The sequence below is a fragment of the Lampetra fluviatilis genome, chromosome 21 (genome assembly GCF_964198595.1).
Source record: "Lampetra fluviatilis chromosome 21, kcLamFluv1.1, whole genome shotgun sequence".
Lineage (NCBI taxonomy): Eukaryota > Metazoa > Chordata > Hyperoartia > Petromyzontiformes > Petromyzontidae > Lampetra > Lampetra fluviatilis.
Genome location: NC_136295.1, coordinates 5,501,001 through 5,522,047, shown reverse-complemented (window position 1 = coordinate 5,522,047; position 21,047 = coordinate 5,501,001). Strand labels below are relative to the sequence as shown.

Genomic DNA, 21,047 nt, shown 5'->3' with positions numbered 1-21,047 from the left:
AATGTAATGACAATGTCTGCCAAAATCTTGAAGCTAGTGCAGTTCTTACCTCTTCTGATTGTCTGCTGTCCATGACTCCCAGCAAGGAATGTAAGGCACCTGAAAAACCCAAATAATCTTTTGTTGGTGTATCACATATATTCCAAAAAGAAATGGCAGTCACACCATGCTAATGCAATAACCCAAGTGTCTCTGCAATATAGTAACTTAAATAATGTACATTCTACCAATTTCTGACCGGGCGTGTCAATGGCAATTGGAAACTGCAGCTGGAATAGGCCTCCAAAATTTTATCAGCAAGTTTCTAACAAAACAGCCCAAATATGAACAATATATTATGCAGAACACTTCACATAACATTAAAATATAAAAATGGGAGCATACACCCATTGTCATGCATTCTAAGCAGGATAAATGGAGCAATCCACTCTTGAATTTAAAGTGCAATAGAATATTCACTAAAAGTTGCATCTTCATTATGACTGTTATAAATTATTGAGCAGACACATTGACAGATGTATGATGGTGACTGGTGATGGAATGTTAGCCAAAGGAGGGAGCACGTCCAACAGGGTGACACACCACAGAGAAGGAGCAATAAGATGAGCTCATTCGCAGGAGGTATATTCATCCATCCAGCAGTGAATAGACCATGGTTAATCATAACTGTTCACGTTTATTAAAATAACTGCACTAAAAGGGGGCCCTTTGTGTGAATAAGCAATTTAGTGGCCTGTCGGACATTCCTAAGCAGACTGGTCAGAGGAAAGGAAGATAGATAAGAGTGTGCTCTGTGTCAAGTGCAGGTAATAAAGTGACTGGTGTATACACCTGTAGTGTAATAAAGCGGGCTGCTGACAGGGAAGTGGTACTGGCAGCAGGAGGCAGTACACACATCAGCAGAAGGAGATCGAAGGGGAAGCCCAGGAAGGGGTCGATATGGAAGCCTGAGAACCTGCTAGTAGGTTCTAGAAAAGGGGGCATGGCAAGGGTGGGGCGAGGCCACGCCAGGTGGATAAAGAGGGGGCCCGGGGCTCAGGGCTGTTGCTGGAAGTGGATCCCCTCACTGTGTCGCTGTTCGTCACCTTCTTCGCTGCCGTCTCAACCATCTTAGACACCGCTGGCTAGACAGCCTGCCAACTGTTCGAGCCAGTTAGGGCCATCGAAAGAGACGGATGTCTGACTAACGTGTAAGCACGTTGGGCGCTTGTAGCTCCCTGACATGTAGAATAAAGAAGGTGCCTTAAGAATCCTGTCTCCGACTGAGTCACGGCACACGTATGTTAAAGGAATATATTAGCGTAACCACTTAATATCAGCATAATCATAACATTTTCATCTTACCCAGATTATAAAGAATAGCAGCTTGCTCAAAGTGTATGTCATCATATTTCACTGCCTTTCCTGTGAAGATGTCCTTCCTGCAAATGCAATTGAAAAACATGTTAGTGCCTGATGTAATTGATATGCCATGAGCGATGTGCCAATTTCAACGTATTAGTTCAGCCAGGTGAGAACATGTTGAAATTCATTATCACTTTTTGCAAGACTGACTATTGTACAATTAATTCATTTAACTTTCTTTTAATCAGTCAATGTCTTCTGCTCAAACAAGCAATGAAACAGCACACAACTCCAATGGTGGTCTTGAACCAGCGGTGGTCACTCCATGGGAAGACTATGATTAGTTTTCTACCGAGCATTCCTCAATAAATCCACACATGAGGAATAACAAATCGTCTCCACCCCCAACTTAACTTTCGCTTTCAGACTCCAAGCACTCTTAACGAGTGTGCCATATGCCTGAATACTGTATTTTAATTCATAATTATTATATTTAAATGTCAGTTATATCATTAGCTTACGACTAAATAGACCCAATAGCACACAGCCTGGATAATGCTTGGATGGGTGACTACTATGTATGTTAGAGGCTTTTGTGGGATATATGGTAGGTAGTAGAGGGCAACCTGCCTTCACCAACCCAAGTGAAGCAATGTATGGTTACATAATCCCCACAAACTGCATGGAGTGGAGAGGCCCTTATCCAGTAATGGATATTACATTTTGGGTAAACTTGAATGGCAATATTCTTAAACTGAGATACAGAGGTTCAGAGGGTATGAGAAGAAGACTCACCAGATGACGGTCACAGCTGCATCCTGGCCCTCCCCCATGGGCACACGGCTCTGCAGATAGTGCAACTGCCCAAAGTACTTTCTGAGCGTGCTGCAACCCTCAAAGTCCCGCGTCACCGCCACTGCACTCTGCACGCACAAATGCACGTGCGCAATGCAAGACACATGTTCAATCCAAATCCGAACATCAACTACCAATGTTAATGTCTGAATCACAATTGTAATTATTTGTGCAGATGCATGTAGGTGATGTATATGTAAGTGCAAATCTGTAAGAGAACAGTAAAAAACAGAATAACACTAAATAATGTCATTTATCATTGAATGAAAATACTTCTTAATGAGTCCCTTTCATTGGGTCATTGCCCTATTAGGAGTGTTTTGTGTGTGGGTGAAAGACAGTACCCGGCAAAAACTGAATAAGAGGATATTCAATGGTCCAAACAGACAGAATCATGAACCCTGTGTATTACTTATGGTCTAGCAGATTTGGAAGTCTCAAAAATACAACTGAGCTGTCTATCCAGCATAACAGATGGTTTATTTAATCAGAGATACCTATCACACAACATTTGCTGGAAAAATGTATAAGTTAAAATAATAAAGCAGGAAATATGTGAATGCTGCACAGCTCTGGAACTGACAAAAGGGGCCAATTTACAGGACATGAGTTAGCAGCATGGCAATGTTGTCCATGGTATCAGTGATTGTTAACAATACAAATTCTGACAACAAGGGAGCCATTCAAATATAAAAGGATAAGTAATCCAGCCAGGAAGGTTAGAAAAAGACTCAACCATAAGTGAACTGTAAACTGGTGCAAAATAAGTTAAAAATACATACAACCGATTACTTTTTTAATGAAAATTCCACTCAAGTGTATTTACCAATTGAACTTAATATAAGACAACCATGCAATGCTAGTATTAAGGGCTCTATAAGGATATAAGAGATGTGTTTATTAGATGTGCTTGCCCAATACCTTGCAACTAGTAGTGTTATATGTGAATTGACCTGCATTTAGGTCTGAGTCACAAGTGCTGAGCTATGGCCAGCGTAGGTCAATGTTGTGTAAAGAGCACATTAGAGTAACAAACTAATCAACCTCCTCTACCTCAGCTTTAACATCAAGCCACATTTTTTAAGTTCTACAGAGGAACGCAAGTAATATCTTGCCATTGTCAATGAGTATCTAAGCTTTGTATTATGTGCAGTTGGAGTGACATAAATGCACACAATGGTATGCAAAAAAAGAGCACATTTTAATTTTCAACCCATTTTATTTCGTTGTCTTCAACAACGAAAGTCATCAAGAATTTGAGGATTGCACTTTTTCAAAAGGGAGAAAATTAATCCCATCACAGCCAACATAACGCAACATTTCCCCTACAAATACATGAGGTGGACCCCACTTAGTGTGACTCACAAATTGACCTCGGGTGGGTAAAGTATCTCTACCCAGGGGAGATAGATTATCTCGGCTGTGTCATCCGACATCAACTCCCAATGGAGGAAGTGACAAAGAAGAACTCACTCCTACCTTTGTCCAAAACCATGGTGTCACCAGGTGACCACAAATATCACGCATCACATATTAATGTACAAAATAATACTTTTAAGCGGTGTATTTCTTCGAATTTGTCCATTGGGGACATGTGACCAAAAAAGGTTATTAGTCTTAATGGTTTTGTATTAAAACTTATTTTGGATGTTTTTCTCGTGTAAATGTACACATTCATACAAAAAAAACAGGGCAAAGGGTATATTTAAGGAAAAATATATATTTAATGTTTTTGGTTTAAGCATTTTGACATTAGTTTAACACGTAGGCTTTCGCCACCAATATCATCCATAAGAGGTTTTTTGGGTTAAAGCGCGTAAATATATGTCGTTAAAATCCGCCACCACCCGACACAGCCAACTAGTAAGGGTTGTCACGTAAACAGAACATGCCAATTCGTCACTAGTACAGTACACCGGTGTGTTGGAGAGCCAAGCATACAACATTTACAATCTGAGTACGACGTTTCGCCAGTAATTACAACTAGTTTCATCAGGTGACAGCCAGATTCTCCAACACACCGGTATGCTGTACTATTGACGAATTGGCATGTTCTGTTAATGTGACAACCCTTACTAGTTGGCTGTGTCGGGTGGTGACGGGTTTTAACGACATATTTATATATTTATGCGATCTAACCCAAAAAACCCTCTATTATGCATTTTTACGTTGTTTAGATGGAAATTCACGTATACTTATATATTTACATACATTTACATAAAACAGGCTGCGTGTATGGAGCACGATTGTTGGGTTGTATGGCTACCTGTGCATTGAAGTTGAGTTTAGCTGCTGGTTATGTGAGAGCAGGAAAGGAGTGAGCAAGTCAAAATATGGCTCAGGGAAGCTTATTTTACAAAGATAAAACCCTGGCCATTTAAAAAAACTTGCCTTGATGTGCAGTTAGAATGATTTGGGCCAGGGTTTTTAAAGATAAATATTTCGTTAAGTAAAATAATCTTCCTCATGTGAAGTGGTTTGAATGTTGTTTTTGGCCATTTTGGAGGTTGCATTTAGGTTACATGACAGGGGAAATTTTATCATATTTAATGTCAGAAAAAACTTCCCTCATGTAAACAACTAAAAAAGGTGGAATATCCTAAATGCTCAGACTTTAGAATTTCTGCTTTTCTACTCCACAATGTGAAAATTTGTACAAAAAAAACATGACTTTCAACATAATTTAAAGATTTAAAATACTTCTTGCAAGCAGGATATGAACATTGTTTATGCAATTGTAAAATAACAATAGGACAGATATAGTAACATTGACTTTTTATTTCAACATACTTGAGCTCAATAATACAAATGTACAAAATATTTAAAGGACGAAAGAAAACATTAAAGATACACTGTAAACATTGAACAATTGAAAACTTTAAAGTAACAAAAATAATTATTAAAAATGTACACTTCTGTTTGTGTTTACTGTCATTATCAAAACGTGAAATACAAAATCAAATTATATTAATAAGAAAACTGGAGTACAAAGTGAGTAATAAGCATGCATCTTACGCTTCGCAACTGTTCAAACTTCCTGAGCTCTTCATTGTACTTGTCTGGTTCCTCTCCGTAGTGACCAAAAATATACTGTAATGACACAGAAATGATTTAGTCCACAAACGTAGAAAGATTATGATCAACAAATCAGTGGCATCACGTAAAATGGAAAGAATGTAAGCAACGCATAAAAAACTTACATGACTTTGTCAATCTACTGCTGACGGTCTCCTCAAATGTTATCAATTATGGAAGTGATTAAACCACACTTCACCATGGTGAAGGGGGAGACCAGGACCAGTCTAGACATCACTTTCCAGCTATGTTAGCCATGGCTGAGAAATTATGGCGCCAGGTCTATAGTGAAGTGCCGCTAATCAATGCATCAGCGATCCACTCATGTCTTATTTCTACTATTCAGTACTCCTGAAAAGGGAAATCGATTCGGGCACCTAAAATGTGGCAATGTACTGTATTGATAAGAAAATGTATTATTAATTTCATGGTTGCTGAACTAGACTGGCTCCCACCATAGAAATATGGAATTTGCATCAAGTCATGTCTGCCAACAGACACTGAGCCGCAGTTGATTGCTCGATTTTAAATTGTGAAGCGTTAACTTTACCATTATGAAGTACTAAATATTGATTAACAATCTTCTCAGGTTGCGGCAGAGGCTTACGTCTCAGTAAATATTCTGGAACGTGGGCGGTGACAGCAACATATTCAAGCAAAGCCTTAAACCATTAAACTGTGCCATACCTATCAACTCCTTATCAGTGCCTACTTTATTACAGACCAATTCAGCCCTTATAAATGTCAATGTTCATCCTACAAAATCCCATCACAAGGGAGAAACACAAACAAATAGACATTTTTTTGCCCGTATTGAAACGGCTATACGCCGTATGGACCTAAAAACGAAATTTCCCTGTACATGAATATGGGTAAAGTAAACCGTATGGGTTGGCAGGTATTCTGTGCAATGGTGGGCTAAGCCTGTTGTAATTTGTAAGTTGGATTTGCTAAGCACTCTTAAAGAGTTGTTGGCACTGTCAGAAGCACTGAATTTGACCTCTTATGACCAATAGCCGGCTCTTGGAAAAAAACCTGTGATATTTGCATTGGTCTTGGCAACGAACTCGCATAACAGCATACTAAAACATCTTCACCGTCGATATTTTTCACCACCTTTTTTTACCAGGTAAGACCCACGGAGCTAAATAACTATTTTTCAGAAGCGACCTGGCCACAAAATAGAGAAAGTGGCTTCTAATGTGGAAATGTATAGCGGCCAAATACTCTGAAACGCATGTGTCTAAATGTGGAGGGGAAAATCGGAGAACCCGGTAACAAATCCACGCGACCATCGGGTGAACATGTAAACTCCAAATATTCAGGGTCGGGATTGAACCCACGACCTCCTGTAAACCAGGCGAGGTCGTTAACATCTCGCCACCGTGCCAAGATGAACTAAAACCGCATTCTAAATCGACATCACAGCGTGTTTCAAATCAAGTAAAACCAAGCCACCCATTAGATAAATAAAATGCGTAGAGCTTTGCTTTAAAATAAAGAAGCATAAATATATCTTTATCAGCGGCACGGCGAAAGAGTCAACGCTGCCGTACGATAACGTAAACAAAAGCCGAGGCGGGTCATTTGACGCCACCTACTGGAATTTAACTTGGGGTCCAGTACCAACAACATCCGCTACTGAACGTAATTTAAATGCCCAACATTGCCGCTGCGAGGTTAACGCAACACGCTCATTTAAACCCGCGTTCACGAGCGTTGCCATGCCACACGCAATTTACTTATCATCCATCTCCCACGCAACGCGAATTCCGCGGTTTCTACTACAGTGCGCGCGGGAGCGTCACTTTAAAGTATTTTTAAATCACTCTAACAGAGCTTCAAACTCGCACGGGACAACCCGAATAAGGTGTGTAGGAACTACGCACGAGTTGTGTGCTTATTTTTATCTCGTCTCGCCTTAGTAAACAGGTAAACCATCACGATCGAGCCACAGCTGCAGTCAACTTCGTGGCGGCCCAGTCAACGTCCGATAATTGAGCCTCGGTCTTGTCTAGCAGAACCGCCGGGGAACCCCGCCTCTCGCAGGGTGATCATTAAAGGAGGTCAACGCAGCAGGATCACAACGGCGATGCGAGGTGATCGGGGGAATGATTCAAAGGGGGCGCTTGCCCCGTCTTTGCCGCACGTGTCACCGTACCTGCTTCACGGCGTCGACGAAGGGGAAATCAACCGCGATCTTGAGCTCCAGCGCAATCATCGGCATCCGCGGAACCGCCTCCATGTTGCCCTGCCGGAAGCGCTCGCCTCCTCTGCCGGATGTGACGTCACCGCCGTTGTGACGCACGCGGCGTCTCGTGACTGCCGTGACGTCACCGACATGGGGGAGGGGAGGGTATAATGGCGGATTTGTCCTTTTCGTCTACATTTTTGGCCGTGCTCAATAAGCGTTGGAAGAAAAAAAAAATGGTATAGCATGTAAAATATAACATGTGCGATATTGTAAAAAATCAAATGTGTGAAACCTGTTTTTAAGCTTCAACGGAAAAAAAAACACTGCGCATTGCCGAAACCCGGGATTGAACCAGGGACCTTTAGATCTTCAGTCTAACGCTCTCCCAACTGAGCTATTTCGGCTCCCACGAGTAACCCCCTGTCAGTCGCCAGGTTATCGTAGCGACAACTTACGTGGGGACGATGGCAACTGCAGTCGATCGATCCACTGCGAACGCTGAGTACCTCCAGATGAGTGCGGTGCGAAAAAGTTTAACATTGGTGCATCATGCTTCCACCACCATGCGCCTGCGATCTCTTCGGTCACCAACCCTCCAGTTATAACCGTGATGGGCATCCACAAGCCATACATATTGTGTGCGTTATTAACCACACAGTCACATTAGTCGTCATTAACTTGGAGAAAAAAGAAACCATGCCGAAACCCGGGATTGAACCAGGGACCTTTAGATCTTCAGTCTAACGCTCTCCCAACTGAGCTATTTCGGCTTCCTCCTGCAGCCTTGGTTTAGTTGCCATGTTATTGGCGTCCCAGTTTGATAGAGGTTATCAAAAGTGGCTCAATGGGTAATCTATTGACCAATGATGCACATTGCAATTCATAAAGCATCTGTGAACGATGTGGAGATAAGAAATGAATGCAGGAGCTTTTAGTCACTCCACTGCTGGATAAAGGCCTCCTCATGCTGCCATGGTCATTGGGGTTTGTCAAAGATAACCACAATGGATAGTATTTGGTGAACTGAGCAAAAATAATAACCATGCCGAAACCCGGGACCTTTAGATCTTCAGTCTAACGCTCTCCCAACTGAGCTATTTCGGCATCCTCCTGCCGCATTGGTTTAGTTGCCATGTTATTGACGTCCCAGTTTGATAGAGGTTATCAAAAGTGGCTCAATGGGTAATCTATTGACCAATGATGCACATTGCAATTCATAAAGCATCTGTGAACGATGTGGTGATAAGAAATGAATGCAGGAGCTTTTTGTCACTCCACTGCTGGAAAAAGGCCTCCTCATGCTGCCCTGGTCATTGGGGTTTGTCAAAGACAACCACAATGGGGAGTATTTGGTGAACTGAGCAAAAATATGTACCATGCCAAAACCCGGGATTGAACCAGGGACCTTTAGATCTTCAGTCTAACGCTCTCCCAACTGAGCTATTTCGGCTTCCTCCTGCCGCATTGGTTTAGTTGCCATGTTATTGACGTCCCAGTTTGATAGAGGTTATTAAAAGTGGCTCAATGGGTAATCTATTGACCAATGATGCACATTGCAATTCATAAAGCATCTGTGAACGATGTGGTGATAAGAAATGAATGCAGGAGCTTTTTGTCACTCCACTGCTGGATAAAGGCCTCCTCATGCTGCCCTGGTCATTGGGGTTTGTCAAAGACAACCACAATGGGGAGTATTTGGTGAACTGAGCAAAAATATGTACCATGCCGAAACCCGGGACCTTTAGATCTTCAGTCTAACACTCTCCCAACTGAGCTATTTCGACTTCCTCCTGCAGCATTGGTTTAGTTGCAATGTTATTGACGTCCCAGTTTGATAGAGGTTATCAAAAGTGGCTCAATGGGTAATCTATTGACCAATGATGCACATTGCAATTCATAAAGCATCTGTGAACGATGTGGTGATAAGAAATGAATGCAGGAGCTTTTTGTCACTCCACTGCTGGAAAAAGGCCTCCTCATGCTGCCCTGGTCATTGGGGTTTGACAAAGACAACCACAATGGGGAGTATTTGGTGAACTGAGCAAAAATATGTACCATGCCGAAACCCGGGATTGAACCAGGGACGTTTAGATCTTCAGTCTAACGCTCTCCCAACTGAGCTATTTCGGCTTCCTCCTGCCGCATTGGTTTAGTTGCCATGTTATTGACGTCCCAGTTTGATAGAGGTTATCAAAAGTGGCTCAATGGGTAATCTATTGACCAATGATGCACATTGCAATTCATAAAGCATCTGTGAACGATGTGGTGATAAGAAATGAATGCAGGAGCTTTTTGTCACTCCACTGCTGGATAAAGGCCTCCTCATGCTGCCATGGTCATTGGGGTTTGTCAAAGATAACCACAATGGGTAGTATTTGGTGAACTGAGCAAAAATAATAACCATGCCGAAACCCGGGACCTTTAGATCTTCAGTCTAACGCTCTCCCAACTGAGCTATTTCGGCTTCCTCCTGCAGCTTTGGTTAAGTTGCCATGTTATTGACGTACCAGTTTCATAGAGGTTGTCAAAAGTGGCTCAATGGGTAATCTATTGACCAATGATGCACATTGCAATTCATAAAGCATCTGTGAACGATGTGGTGATAAGAAATGAATGCAGGAGCTTTTTGTCACTCCACTGCTGGATAAAGTCCTCCTCATGTTACACTGGTAATTGTGGTTTGTCAAAGTTAACCACAATGGGTAGTACCACTTGGTGAACTGAGCAAAAAAACGTACCATGCCGAAACCCGGGATTAAACCAGGGACCTTTAGATCTTCAGTCTAACGCTCTTCCAAATGAGCTATTTCGGCTTCCTCTTGCAGCATTGGTTTAGTTGCCATGTTATTGATGTCCCAGTTTGATAGAGGTTATCAAAAGTGGCTCAATGGGTAATCTATTGACCAATGATGCACATTGCAATTCATAAAGCATCTGTGAACGATGTGGTGATAAGAAATGAATGCAGGAGCTTTTTGTCACTCCACTGCTGGATAAAGGCCTCCTCATGCTGCCATGGTCATTGGGGTTTGTCAAAGATAACCACAATGGATAGTATTTGGTGAACTGAGCAAAAATAATAACCATGCCGAAACCCGGGACCTTTAGATCTTCAGTCTAACGCTCTCCCAACTGAGCTATTTCGGCATCCTCCTGCCGCATTGGTTTAGTTGCCATGTTATTGACGTCCCAGTTTGATAGAGGTTATCAAAAGTGGCTCAATGGGTAATCTATTGACCAATGATGCACATTGCAATTCATAAAGCATCTGTGAACGATGTGGTGATAAGAAATGAATGCAGGAGCTTTTTGTCACTCCACTGCTGGAAAAAGGCCTCCTCATGCTGCCCTGGTCATTGGGGTTTGTCAAAGACAACCACAATGGGGAGTATTTGGTGAACTGAGCAAAAATATGTACCATGCCAAAACCCGGGATTGAACCAGGGACCTTTAGATCTTCAGTCTAACGCTCTCCCAACTGAGCTATTTCGGCTTCCTCCTGCCGCATTGGTTTAGTTGCCATGTTATTGACGTCCCAGTTTGATAGAGGTTATTAAAAGTGGCTCAATGGGTAATCTATTGACCAATGATGCACATTGCAATTCATAAAGCATCTGTGAACGATGTGGTGATAAGAAATGAATGCAGGAGCTTTTTGTCACTCCACTGCTGGATAAAGGCCTCCTCATGCTGCCCTGGTCATTGGGGTTTGTCAAAGACAACCACAATGGGGAGTATTTGGTGAACTGAGCAAAAATATGTACCATGCCGAAACCCGGGACCTTTAGATCTTCAGTCTAACACTCTCCCAACTGAGCTATTTCGACTTCCTCCTGCAGCATTGGTTTAGTTGCAATGTTATTGACGTCCCAGTTTGATAGAGGTTATCAAAAGTGGCTCAATGGGTAATCTATTGACCAATGATGCACATTGCAATTCATAAAGCATCTGTGAACGATGTGGTGATAAGAAATGAATGCAGGAGCTTTTTGTCACTCCACTGCTGGAAAAAGGCCTCCTCATGCTGCCCTGGTCATTGGGGTTTGACAAAGACAACCACAATGGGGAGTATTTGGTGAACTGAGCAAAAATATGTACCATGCCGAAACCCGGGATTGAACCAGGGACGTTTAGATCTTCAGTCTAACGCTCTCCCAACTGAGCTATTTCGGCTTCCTCCTGCCGCATTGGTTTAGTTGCCATGTTATTGACGTCCCAGTTTGATAGAGGTTATCAAAAGTGGCTCAATGGGTAATCTATTGACCAATGATGCACATTGCAATTCATAAAGCATCTGTGAACGATGTGGTGATAAGAAATGAATGCAGGAGCTTTTTGTCACTCCACTGCTGGATAAAGGCCTCCTCATGCTGCCATGGTCATTGGGGTTTGTCAAAGATAACCACAATGGGTAGTATTTGGTGAACTGAGCAAAAATAATAACCATGCCGAAACCCGGGACCTTTAGATCTTCAGTCTAACGCTCTCCCAACTGAGCTATTTCGGCTTCCTCCTGCAGCTTTGGTTAAGTTGCCATGTTATTGACGTACCAGTTTCATAGAGGTTGTCAAAAGTGGCTCAATGGGTAATCTATTGACCAATGATGCACATTGCAATTCATAAAGCATCTGTGAACGATGTGGTGATAAGAAATGAATGCAGGAGCTTTTTGTCACTCCACTGCTGGATAAAGTCCTCCTCATGTTACACTGGTAATTGTGGTTTGTCAAAGTTAACCACAATGGGTAGTACCACTTGGTGAACTGAGCAAAAAAACGTACCATGCCGAAACCCGGGATTAAACCAGGGACCTTTAGATCTTCAGTCTAACGCTCTTCCAAATGAGCTATTTCGGCTTCCTCTTGCAGCATTGGTTTAGTTGCCATGTTATTGATGTCCCAGTTTGATAGAGGTTATCAAAAGTGGCTCAATGGGTAATCTATTGACCAATGATGCACATTGCAATTCATAAAGCATCTGTGAACGATGTGGTGATAAGAAATGAATGCAGGAGCTTTTTGTCACTCCACTGCTGGAAAAAGGCCTCCTCATGCTGCCCTGGTCATTGGGGTTTGTCAAAGACAACCACAATGGGGAGTATTTGGTGAACTGAGCAAAAATATGTACCATGCCAAAACCCGGGATTGAACCAGGGACCTTTAGATCTTCAGTCTAACGCTCTCCCAACTGAGCTATTTCGGCTTCCTCCTGCCGCATTGGTTTAGTTGCCATGTTATTGACGTCCCAGTTTGATAGGGGTTATCAAAAGTGGCTCAATGGGTAATCTATTGACCAAAGATGCACATTGCAATTCATAATGCATTTGTGCATAATGTGTTGATAAGAAATACATACGGGAGCTTTTTGTCACTCCACTGCTGGATAAAGTCCTCCTCATGTTGCACTGGTAATTGTGGTTTGTCAAAGTTAACCACAATGGGTAGTACCACTTGGTGAACTGAGCAAAAAAACGTACCATGCCGAAACCCGGGATTAAACCAGGGACCTTTAGATCTTCAGTCTAACGCTCTTCCAAATGAGCTTTTTCGGCTTCCTCTTGCAGCATTGGTTTAGTTGCCATGTTATTGATGTCCCAGTTTGATAGAGGTTATCAAAAGTGGCTCAATGGGTAATCTATTGACCAATGATGCACATTGCAATTCATAAAGCATCTGTGAACGATGTGGTGATAAGAAATGAATGCAGGAGCTTTTTGTCACTCCACTGCTGGATAAAGGCCTTCTCATGCTGCCCTGGTCATTGGGGTTTGTCAAAGATAACCTCAATGGGTAGTATTTGGTGAACTGAGCAAAAATATGTACCATGCCGAAACCCGGGATTGAACCAGGGACCTTTAGATCTTCAGTCTAACGCTCTCCCAACTGAGCTATTTCGGCGTCCTCCTGCCGCATTGGTTTAGTTGCCATGTTATTGACGTCCCAGTTTGATAGAGGTTATCAAAAGTGGCTCAATGGGTAATCTATTGACCAATGATGCACATTGCAATTCATAAAGCATCTGTGAACGATGTGGTGATAAGAAATGAATGCAGGAGCTTTTTGTCACTCCACTGCTGGAAAAAGGCCTCCTCATGCTGCCCTGGTCATTGGGGTTTGTCAAAGACTACCACAATGGGGAGTATTTGGTGAACTGAGCAAAAAAACGTACCATGCCGAAACCCGGGATTGAACCAGGGACCTTTAGATCTTCAGTCTAACGCTCCCCCAACTGAGCTATTTCGGCGTCCTCCTGCCGCATTGGTTTAGTTGCCATGTTATTGACGTCCCAGTTTGATAGAGGTTATCAAAAGTGGCTCAATGGGTAATCTATTGACCAATGATGCACATTGCAATTCATAAAGCATCTGTGAACGATGTGGTGATAAGAAATGAATGCAGGAGCTTTTTGTCACTCCACTGCTGGATAAAGGCCTCCTCATGCTTCACTGGTCATTGGGGTTTGTCAAAGTTAACCACAATGGGTAGTTCCACTTGGTGAACTGAGCAAAAATTTGCACCATGCCGAAACCCGTGATTGAACCAGGGACCTTTAGATCTTCAGTCTAACGCTCTCCCAACTGAGCTATTTCGGCTTCCTCCTGCCGAATTGGTTTAGTTGCCATGTTATTGACGTCCCAGTTTGATAGAGGTTATCAAAAGTGGCTCAATGGGTAATCTATTGACCAATGATGCACATTGCAATTCATGAAGCATCTGTGAACGATGTGGTGATAAGAAATGAATGCAGGAGCTTTTTGTCACTCCACTGTTGGATAAAGGCCTCCTCATGCTGCCCTGGTCATAGGGGTTTGTCAAAGATAACCACAATGGGTAGTATTTGGTGAACTGAGCAAAATATGTACCATGCCGACACCCGGGATTGAACCAGGGACCTTTAGATCTTCAGTCTAACGCTCTCCCAACTGAGCTATTTCAGCTTCCTGCTGCCGCATTGGTTTACTTGCCATGTTATTGACGTCCCAGTTTGATAGAGGTTATCAAAAGTGGCTCAATGGGTAATCTATTGACCAATGATGCACATTGCAATTCATAAAGCATCTGTGAACGATGTGGTGATAAGAAATGAATGCAGGAGCTTTTTGTCACTCCACTGCTGGAAAAAGGCCTCCTCATGCTGCCCTGGTCATTGGGGTTTGTCAAAGATAACAAAAATGGGTAGTATTTGGTGAACTGAGCAAAATATGTACCATGCCGAAACCCGGGATTGAACCAGGGACCTTTAGATCTTCAGTCTAACGCTCTCCCAACTGAGCTATTTCGGCATCCTCCTGCCGCATTGGTTTAGTTGCCATGTTATTGACGTCCCAGTTTGATAGAGGTTATCAAAAGTGGCTCAATGGGTAATCTATTGACCAATGATGCCCATTGCAATTCATAAAGCATCTGTGAGCGATGTGGTGATAAGAAATGAATGCAGGAGCTTTTTGTCACTACTCTGCTGGATAAAGTCCTCCTCATGCTGCACTGATCATTGGGGTTTGTCAAAGTTAACCACAATGGGTAGTACTTGGTGAACTGAGCAAAAATATGTACCATGCCGAAACCCGGGATTGAACCAGGGACCTTTAGATCTTCAGTCTAACGCTCTCCCAACTGAGCTATTTCGGCATCCTCCTGCCGCATTGGTTTAGTTGCCATGTTATTGACGTCCCAGTTTGATAGAGGTTATCAAAAGTGGCTCAATGGGTAATCTATTGACCAATGATGCCCATTGCAATTCATAAAGCATCTGTGAGCGATGTGGTGATAAGAAATTAATGCAGGAATTTTTGTCACTCCACTGCTGGATAAAGGCCTCATCATGCTGCACTGGTCATTGGGGTTTGTCAAAGATAACCACAATGGGTAGTACTTGGTGAACTGAGCAAAAATTTGTACCATGCCGAAACCCGGGATTGAACCATGGACCTTTAGATCTTCAGTCTAACGCTCTCCCAACTGAGCTATTTCGGCTTCCTCCTGCCGCATTGGTTTAGTTGCCATGTTATTGACGTCCCAGTTTGATAGAGGTTATCAAAAGTGGCTCAATGGGTAATCTATTGACCAATGATGCACATTGCAATTCATAAAGCATCTGTGAACGATGTGGTGATAAGAAATGAATGCAGGAGCTTTTTGTCACTCCACTGCTGGATAAAGTCCTCCTCATGTTGCACTGGTAATTGTGGTTTGTCAAAGTTAACCACAATGGGTAGTACCACTTGGTGAACTGAGCAAAAAAACGTACCATGCCGAAACCCGGGATTAAACCAGGGACCTTTAGATCTTCAGTCTAACGCTCTTCCAAATGAGCTATTTCGGCTTCCTCTTGCAGCATTGGTTTAGTTGCCATGTTATTGATGTCCCAGTTTGATAGAGGTTATCAAAAGTGGCTCAATGGGTAATCTATTGACCAATGATGCACATTGCAATTCATAAAGCATCTGTGAACGATGTGGTGATAAGAAATGAATGCAGGAGCTTTTTGTCACTCCACTGCTGGAAAAAGGCCTCCTCATGCTGCCATGGTCATTGGGGTTTGTCAAAGATAACCACAATGGGTAGTATTTGGTGAACTGAGCAAAAATAATAACCATGCCGAAATCCGGGACCTTTAGATCTTCAGTCTAACGCTCTCCCAACTGAGCTATTTCGGCTTCCTCCTGCAGCTTTGGTTAAGTTGCCATATTATTGACGTACCAGTTTCATAGAGGTTGTCAAAAGTGGCTCAATGGGTAATCTATTGACCAATGATGCACATTGCAATTCATAAAGCATCTGTGAACGATGTGGTGATAAGAAATGAATGCAGGAGCTTTTTGTCACTCCACTGCTGGATAAAGTCCTCCTCATGTTGCACTGGTAATTGTGGTTTGTCAAAGTTAACCACAATGGGTAGTACCACTTGGTGAACTGAGCAAAAAAACGTACCATGCCGAAACCCGGGATTAAACCAGGGACCTTTAGATCTTCAGTCTAACGCTCTTCCAAATGAGCTATTTCGGCTTCCTCTTGCAGCATTGGTTTAGTTGCCATGTTATTGATGTCCCAGTTTGATAGAGGTTATCAAAAGTGGCTCAATGGGTAATCTATTGACCAATGATGCACATTGCAATTCATAAAGCATCTGTGAACGATGTGGTGATAAGAAATGAATGCAGGAGTTTTTTGTCACTCCACTGCTGGAAAAAGGCCTCCTCATGCTGCCCTGGTCATTGGGGTTTGTCAAAGACAACCACAATGGGGAGTATTTGGTGAACTGAGCAAAAATATGTACCATGCCGAAACCCGGGACCTTTAGATCTTCAGTCTAACGCTCTCCCAACTGAGCTATTTCGACTTCCTCCTGCAGCTTTGGTTAAGTTGCCATGTTATTGACGTACCAGTTTCATAGAGGTTATCAAAAGTGGCTCAATGGGTAATCTATTGACCAATGATGCACATTGCAATTCATAAAGCATCTGTGAACGATGTGGTGATAAGAAATGAATGCAGGAGCTTTTTGTCACTCCACTGCTGGATAAAGTCCTCCTCATGTTGCACTGGTAATTGTGGTTTGTCAAAGTTAACCACAATGGGTAGTACCACTTGGTTAACTTAGCAAAAATATGTACCATGCCGAAACCCGTGATTGAACTAGGGAGCTTTAGATCTTCAGTCTAACGCTCTTCCAAATGAGCTATTTCGGCTTCCTCCTGCGGCATTGGTTTAGTTGCCATGTTATTGACGTCGCAGTTTGATAGAGGTTATCAAAAGTGGCTCAATGGGTAATCTATTGACCAATGATGCACATTGCAATTCATAAAGCATCTGTGAACGATGTGGTGATAAGAAATGAATGCAGGAGCTTTTTGTCACTCCACTGCTGGAAAAAGGCCTCCTCATGCTGCCCTGGTCATTGGGGTTTGTCAAAGACAACCACAATGGGGAGTATTTGGTGAACTGAGCAAAAATATGTACCATGCCAAAACCCGGGATTGAACCAGGGACCTTTAGATCTTCAGTCTAACGCTCTCCCAACTGAGCTATTTCGGCTTCCTCCTGCCGCATTGGTTTAGTTGCCATGTTATTGACGTCCCAGTTTGATAGGGGTTATCAAAAGTGGCTCAATGGGTAATCTATTGACCAAAGATGCACATTGCAATTCATAATGCATTTGTGCATAATGTGTTTATAAGAAATACATACGGGAGCTTTTTGTCACTCCACTGCTGGATAAAGTCCTCCTCATGTTGCACTGGTAATTGTGGTTTGTCAAAGTTAACCACAATGGGTAGTACCACTTGGTGAACTGAGCAAAAAAACGTACCATGCCGAAACCCGGGATTAAACCAGGGATCTTTAGATCTTCAGTCTAACGCTCTTCCAAATGAGCTTTTTCGGCTTCCTCTTGCAGCATTGGTTTAGTTGCCATGTTATTGATGTCCCAGTTTGATAGAGGTTATCAAAAGTGGCTCAATGGGTAATCTATTGACCAATGATGCACATTGCAATTCATAAAGCATCTGTGAACGATGTGGTGATAAGAAATGAATGCAGGAGCTTTTTGTCACTCCACTGCTGGATAAAGGCCTTCTCATGCTGCCCTGGTCATTGGGGTTTGTCAAAGATAACCTCAATGGGTAGTATTTGGTGAACTGAGCAAAAATATGTACCATGCCGAAACCCGGGATTGAACCAGGGACCTTTAGATCTTCAGTCTAACGCTCTCCCAACTGAGCTATTTCGGCGTCCTCCTGCCGCATTGGTTTAGTTGCCATGTTATTGACGTCCCAGTTTGATAGAGGTTATCAAAAGTGGCTCAATGGGTAATCTATTGACCAATGATGCACATTGCAATTCATAAAGCATCTGTGAACGATGTGGTGATAAGAAATGAATGCAGGAGCTTTTTGACACTCCACTGCTGGAAAAAGGCCTCCTCATGCTGCCCTGGTCATTGGGGTTTGTCAAAGACAACCACAATGGGGAGTATTTGGTGAACTGAGCAAAAATATGTACCATGCCGAAACCCGGGACCTTTAGATCTTCAGTCTAACGCTCTCCCAACTGAGCTATTTCGACTTCCTCCTGCAGCTTTGGTTAAGTTGCCATGTTATTGACGTACCAGTTTCATAGAGGTTATCAAAAGTGGCTCAATGGGTAATCTATTGACCAATGATGCACATTGCAATTCATAAAGCATCTGTGAACGATGTGGTGATAAGAAATGAATGCAGGAGCTTTTTGTCACTCCACTGCTGGAAAAAGGCCTCCTCATGCTGCCCTGGTCATTGGGGTTTGTCAAAGACAACCACAATGGGGAGTATTTGGTGAACTGAGCAAAAAAACGTACCATGCCGAAACCCGGGATTGAACCAGGGACCTTTAGATCTTCAGTCTAACGCTCCCCCAACTGAGCTATTTCGGCGTCCTCCTGCCGCATTGGTTTAGTTGCCATGTTATTGACGTCCCAGTTTGATAGAGGTTATCAAAAGTGGCTCAATGGGTAATCTATTGACCAATGATGCACATTGCAATTCATAAAGCATCTGTGAACGATGTGGTGATAAGAAATGAATGCAGGAGCTTTTTGTCACTCCACTGCTGGATAAAGGCCTCCTCATGCTTCACTGGTCATTGGGGTTTGTCAAAGTTAACCACAATGGGTAGTTCCACTTGGTGAACTGAGCAAAAATATGCACCATGCCAAAACCCGGGATTGAACCAGGGACCTTTAGATCTTCAGTCTAACGCTCTCCCAACTGAGCTATTTCGGCTTCCTCCTGCCGAATTGGTTTAGTTGCCATGTTATTGACGTCCCAGTTTGATAGAGGTTATCAAAAGTGGCTCAATGGGTAATCTATTGACCAATGATGCACATTGCAATTCATGAAGCATCTGTGAACGATGTGGTGATAAGAAATGAATGCAGGAGCTTTTTGTCACTCCACTGTTGGATAAAGGCCTCCTCATGCTGCCCTGGTCATAGGGGTTTGTCAAAGATAACCACAATGGGTAGTATTTGGTGAACTGAGCAAAATATGTACCATGCCGACACCCGGGATTGAACCAGGGACCTTTAGATCTTCAGTCTAACGCTCTCCCAACTGAGCTATTTCAGCTTCCTGCTGCCGCATTGGTTTACTTGCCATGTTATTGACGTCCCAGTTTGATAGAGGTTATCAAAAGTGGCTCAATGGGTAATCTATTGACCAATGATGCACATTGCAATTCATAAAGCATCTGTGAACGATGTGGTGATAAGAAATGAATGCAGGAGCTTTTTGTCACTCCACTGCTGGAAAAAGGCCTCCTCATGCTGCCCTGGTCATTGGGGTTTGTCAAAGATAACAACAATGGGTAGTATTTGGTGAACTGAGCAAAATATGTACCATGCCGAAACCCGGGATTGAACCAGGGACCTTTAGATCTTCAGTCTAACGCTCTCCCAACTGAGCTATTTCGGCATCCTCCTGCCGCATTGGTTTAGTTGCCATGTTATTGACGTCCCAGTTTGATAGAGGTTATCAAAAGTGGCTCAATGGGTAATCTATTGACCAATGATGCCCATTGCAATTCATAAAGCATCTGTGAGCGATGTGGTGATAAGAAATGAATGCAGGAGCTTTTTGTCACTACTCTGCTGGATAAAGTCCTCCTCATGCTGCACTGATCATTGGGGTTTGTCAAAGTTAACCACAATGGGTAGTACTTGGTGAACTGAGCAAAAATATGTACCATGCCGAAACCCGGGATTGAACCAGGGACCTTTAGATCTTCAGTCTAACGCTCTCCCAACTGAGCTATTTCGGCATCCTCCTGCCGCATTGGTTTAGTTGCCATGTTATTGACGTCCCAGTTTGATAGAGGTTATCAAAAGTGGCTCAATGGGTAATCTATTGACCAATGATGCCCATTGCAATTCATAAAGCATCTGTGAGCGATGTGGTGATAAGAAATTAATGCAGGAATTTTTGTCACTCCACTGCTGGATAAAGGCCTCATCATGCTGCACTGGTCATTGGGGTTTGTCAAAGATAACCACAATGGGTAGTACTTGATGAACTGAGCAAAAATTTGTACCATGCCGAAACCCGGGATTGAACCAGGGACCTTTAGATCTTCAGTCTAACGCTCTCCCAACTGAGCTATTTCGGCTCCCTCCTGCAGCATTGGTTTAGTTGCCATGTTATTGACGTCCCAGTTTGATAGAGGTTATCAAAAGTGGCTCAATGGGTAATCTATTGACCAATGATGCACATTGCAATTCATAATGCATTTGTGCACAAAGTGGTGATAAGAAATACATGCGGGAGCTTTTTGTCACTCCACTGCTGGATAAAGGCCTCCTCGTGCTGCACTGGTCATTGGGTTTTGTCAAAGTTAACCACAATGGGTAGTACCACATGGTGAACTGAGCAAAAATATGTACCATGCCGAAACCTGGGATTGAACCAGGGACCTTTAGATCTTCAGTCTAACGCTCTCCCAACTGAGCGATTTCGGCTTCCTCCTGCAGCATTGGTTTAGTTGCCATGTTATTGACGTCCCAGTTTGATAGAGGTTATCAAAAGTGGCTCAATGGGTAATCTATTGAC

At 42.8% G+C, this 21,047-nt stretch overlaps 1 protein-coding gene and 20 non-coding genes across 22 annotated transcripts in view; all 21 read right to left on the bottom strand.

The window, feature by feature from the left end:
• Positions 1–7,582, bottom strand: part of PTPN23 (protein tyrosine phosphatase non-receptor type 23) — a 29,362-nt gene extending 21,780 nt beyond the window's left edge. For both annotated transcript variants that reach the window (XM_078865894.1, XM_078865895.1), the window contains exons 1-5: positions 7,436–7,582; positions 5,215–5,289; positions 2,140–2,267; positions 1,345–1,421; positions 50–99 (exon numbers count right to left, since the gene is read on the bottom strand). In XM_078865894.1, the coding sequence (XP_078722020.1) occupies positions 50–99; positions 1,345–1,421; positions 2,140–2,267; positions 5,215–5,289; positions 7,436–7,519 (414 nt within the window). In that variant the 5' untranslated portion in view covers positions 7,520–7,582. The remainder of the gene's footprint in view (positions 1–49; positions 100–1,344; positions 1,422–2,139; positions 2,268–5,214; positions 5,290–7,435) is intronic.
• A 217-nt stretch (positions 7,583–7,799) lies between these two features.
• On the bottom strand, positions 7,800–7,872 carry TRNAF-GAA (transfer RNA phenylalanine (anticodon GAA)). Its single transcript has one exon. It is a non-coding gene; the product is annotated as a tRNA-Phe (tRNA).
• Positions 7,873–8,165: 293 nt separating this feature from the next.
• TRNAF-GAA (transfer RNA phenylalanine (anticodon GAA)) lies at positions 8,166–8,238 on the bottom strand. Its single transcript has one exon. It is a non-coding gene; the product is annotated as a tRNA-Phe (tRNA).
• Positions 8,239–8,845: 607 nt separating this feature from the next.
• Positions 8,846–8,918, bottom strand: TRNAF-GAA (transfer RNA phenylalanine (anticodon GAA)). The gene has a single exon. It is a non-coding gene; the product is annotated as a tRNA-Phe (tRNA).
• A 607-nt stretch (positions 8,919–9,525) lies between these two features.
• TRNAF-GAA (transfer RNA phenylalanine (anticodon GAA)) lies at positions 9,526–9,598 on the bottom strand. Its single transcript has one exon. It is a non-coding gene; the product is annotated as a tRNA-Phe (tRNA).
• A 1,290-nt stretch (positions 9,599–10,888) lies between these two features.
• Positions 10,889–10,961, bottom strand: TRNAF-GAA (transfer RNA phenylalanine (anticodon GAA)). Its single transcript has one exon. It is a non-coding gene; the product is annotated as a tRNA-Phe (tRNA).
• A 607-nt stretch (positions 10,962–11,568) lies between these two features.
• On the bottom strand, positions 11,569–11,641 carry TRNAF-GAA (transfer RNA phenylalanine (anticodon GAA)). The gene has a single exon. It is a non-coding gene; the product is annotated as a tRNA-Phe (tRNA).
• A 956-nt stretch (positions 11,642–12,597) lies between these two features.
• TRNAF-GAA (transfer RNA phenylalanine (anticodon GAA)) lies at positions 12,598–12,670 on the bottom strand. The gene has a single exon. It is a non-coding gene; the product is annotated as a tRNA-Phe (tRNA).
• A 622-nt stretch (positions 12,671–13,292) lies between these two features.
• TRNAF-GAA (transfer RNA phenylalanine (anticodon GAA)) lies at positions 13,293–13,365 on the bottom strand. Its single transcript has one exon. It is a non-coding gene; the product is annotated as a tRNA-Phe (tRNA).
• Positions 13,366–13,638: 273 nt separating this feature from the next.
• TRNAF-GAA (transfer RNA phenylalanine (anticodon GAA)) lies at positions 13,639–13,711 on the bottom strand. Its single transcript has one exon. It is a non-coding gene; the product is annotated as a tRNA-Phe (tRNA).
• Positions 13,712–14,677: 966 nt separating this feature from the next.
• Positions 14,678–14,750, bottom strand: TRNAF-GAA (transfer RNA phenylalanine (anticodon GAA)). The gene has a single exon. It is a non-coding gene; the product is annotated as a tRNA-Phe (tRNA).
• A 273-nt stretch (positions 14,751–15,023) lies between these two features.
• On the bottom strand, positions 15,024–15,096 carry TRNAF-GAA (transfer RNA phenylalanine (anticodon GAA)). The gene has a single exon. It is a non-coding gene; the product is annotated as a tRNA-Phe (tRNA).
• A 272-nt stretch (positions 15,097–15,368) lies between these two features.
• TRNAF-GAA (transfer RNA phenylalanine (anticodon GAA)) lies at positions 15,369–15,441 on the bottom strand. Its single transcript has one exon. It is a non-coding gene; the product is annotated as a tRNA-Phe (tRNA).
• Positions 15,442–17,429: 1,988 nt separating this feature from the next.
• TRNAF-GAA (transfer RNA phenylalanine (anticodon GAA)) lies at positions 17,430–17,502 on the bottom strand. The gene has a single exon. It is a non-coding gene; the product is annotated as a tRNA-Phe (tRNA).
• Positions 17,503–18,124: 622 nt separating this feature from the next.
• Positions 18,125–18,197, bottom strand: TRNAF-GAA (transfer RNA phenylalanine (anticodon GAA)). The gene has a single exon. It is a non-coding gene; the product is annotated as a tRNA-Phe (tRNA).
• Positions 18,198–18,804: 607 nt separating this feature from the next.
• TRNAF-GAA (transfer RNA phenylalanine (anticodon GAA)) lies at positions 18,805–18,877 on the bottom strand. The gene has a single exon. It is a non-coding gene; the product is annotated as a tRNA-Phe (tRNA).
• A 276-nt stretch (positions 18,878–19,153) lies between these two features.
• TRNAF-GAA (transfer RNA phenylalanine (anticodon GAA)) lies at positions 19,154–19,226 on the bottom strand. Its single transcript has one exon. It is a non-coding gene; the product is annotated as a tRNA-Phe (tRNA).
• Positions 19,227–19,843: 617 nt separating this feature from the next.
• TRNAF-GAA (transfer RNA phenylalanine (anticodon GAA)) lies at positions 19,844–19,916 on the bottom strand. The gene has a single exon. It is a non-coding gene; the product is annotated as a tRNA-Phe (tRNA).
• Positions 19,917–20,189: 273 nt separating this feature from the next.
• TRNAF-GAA (transfer RNA phenylalanine (anticodon GAA)) lies at positions 20,190–20,262 on the bottom strand. The gene has a single exon. It is a non-coding gene; the product is annotated as a tRNA-Phe (tRNA).
• Positions 20,263–20,534: 272 nt separating this feature from the next.
• Positions 20,535–20,607, bottom strand: TRNAF-GAA (transfer RNA phenylalanine (anticodon GAA)). Its single transcript has one exon. It is a non-coding gene; the product is annotated as a tRNA-Phe (tRNA).
• A 276-nt stretch (positions 20,608–20,883) lies between these two features.
• TRNAF-GAA (transfer RNA phenylalanine (anticodon GAA)) lies at positions 20,884–20,956 on the bottom strand. Its single transcript has one exon. It is a non-coding gene; the product is annotated as a tRNA-Phe (tRNA).
• Positions 20,957–21,047: the final 91 nt, after the last annotated feature.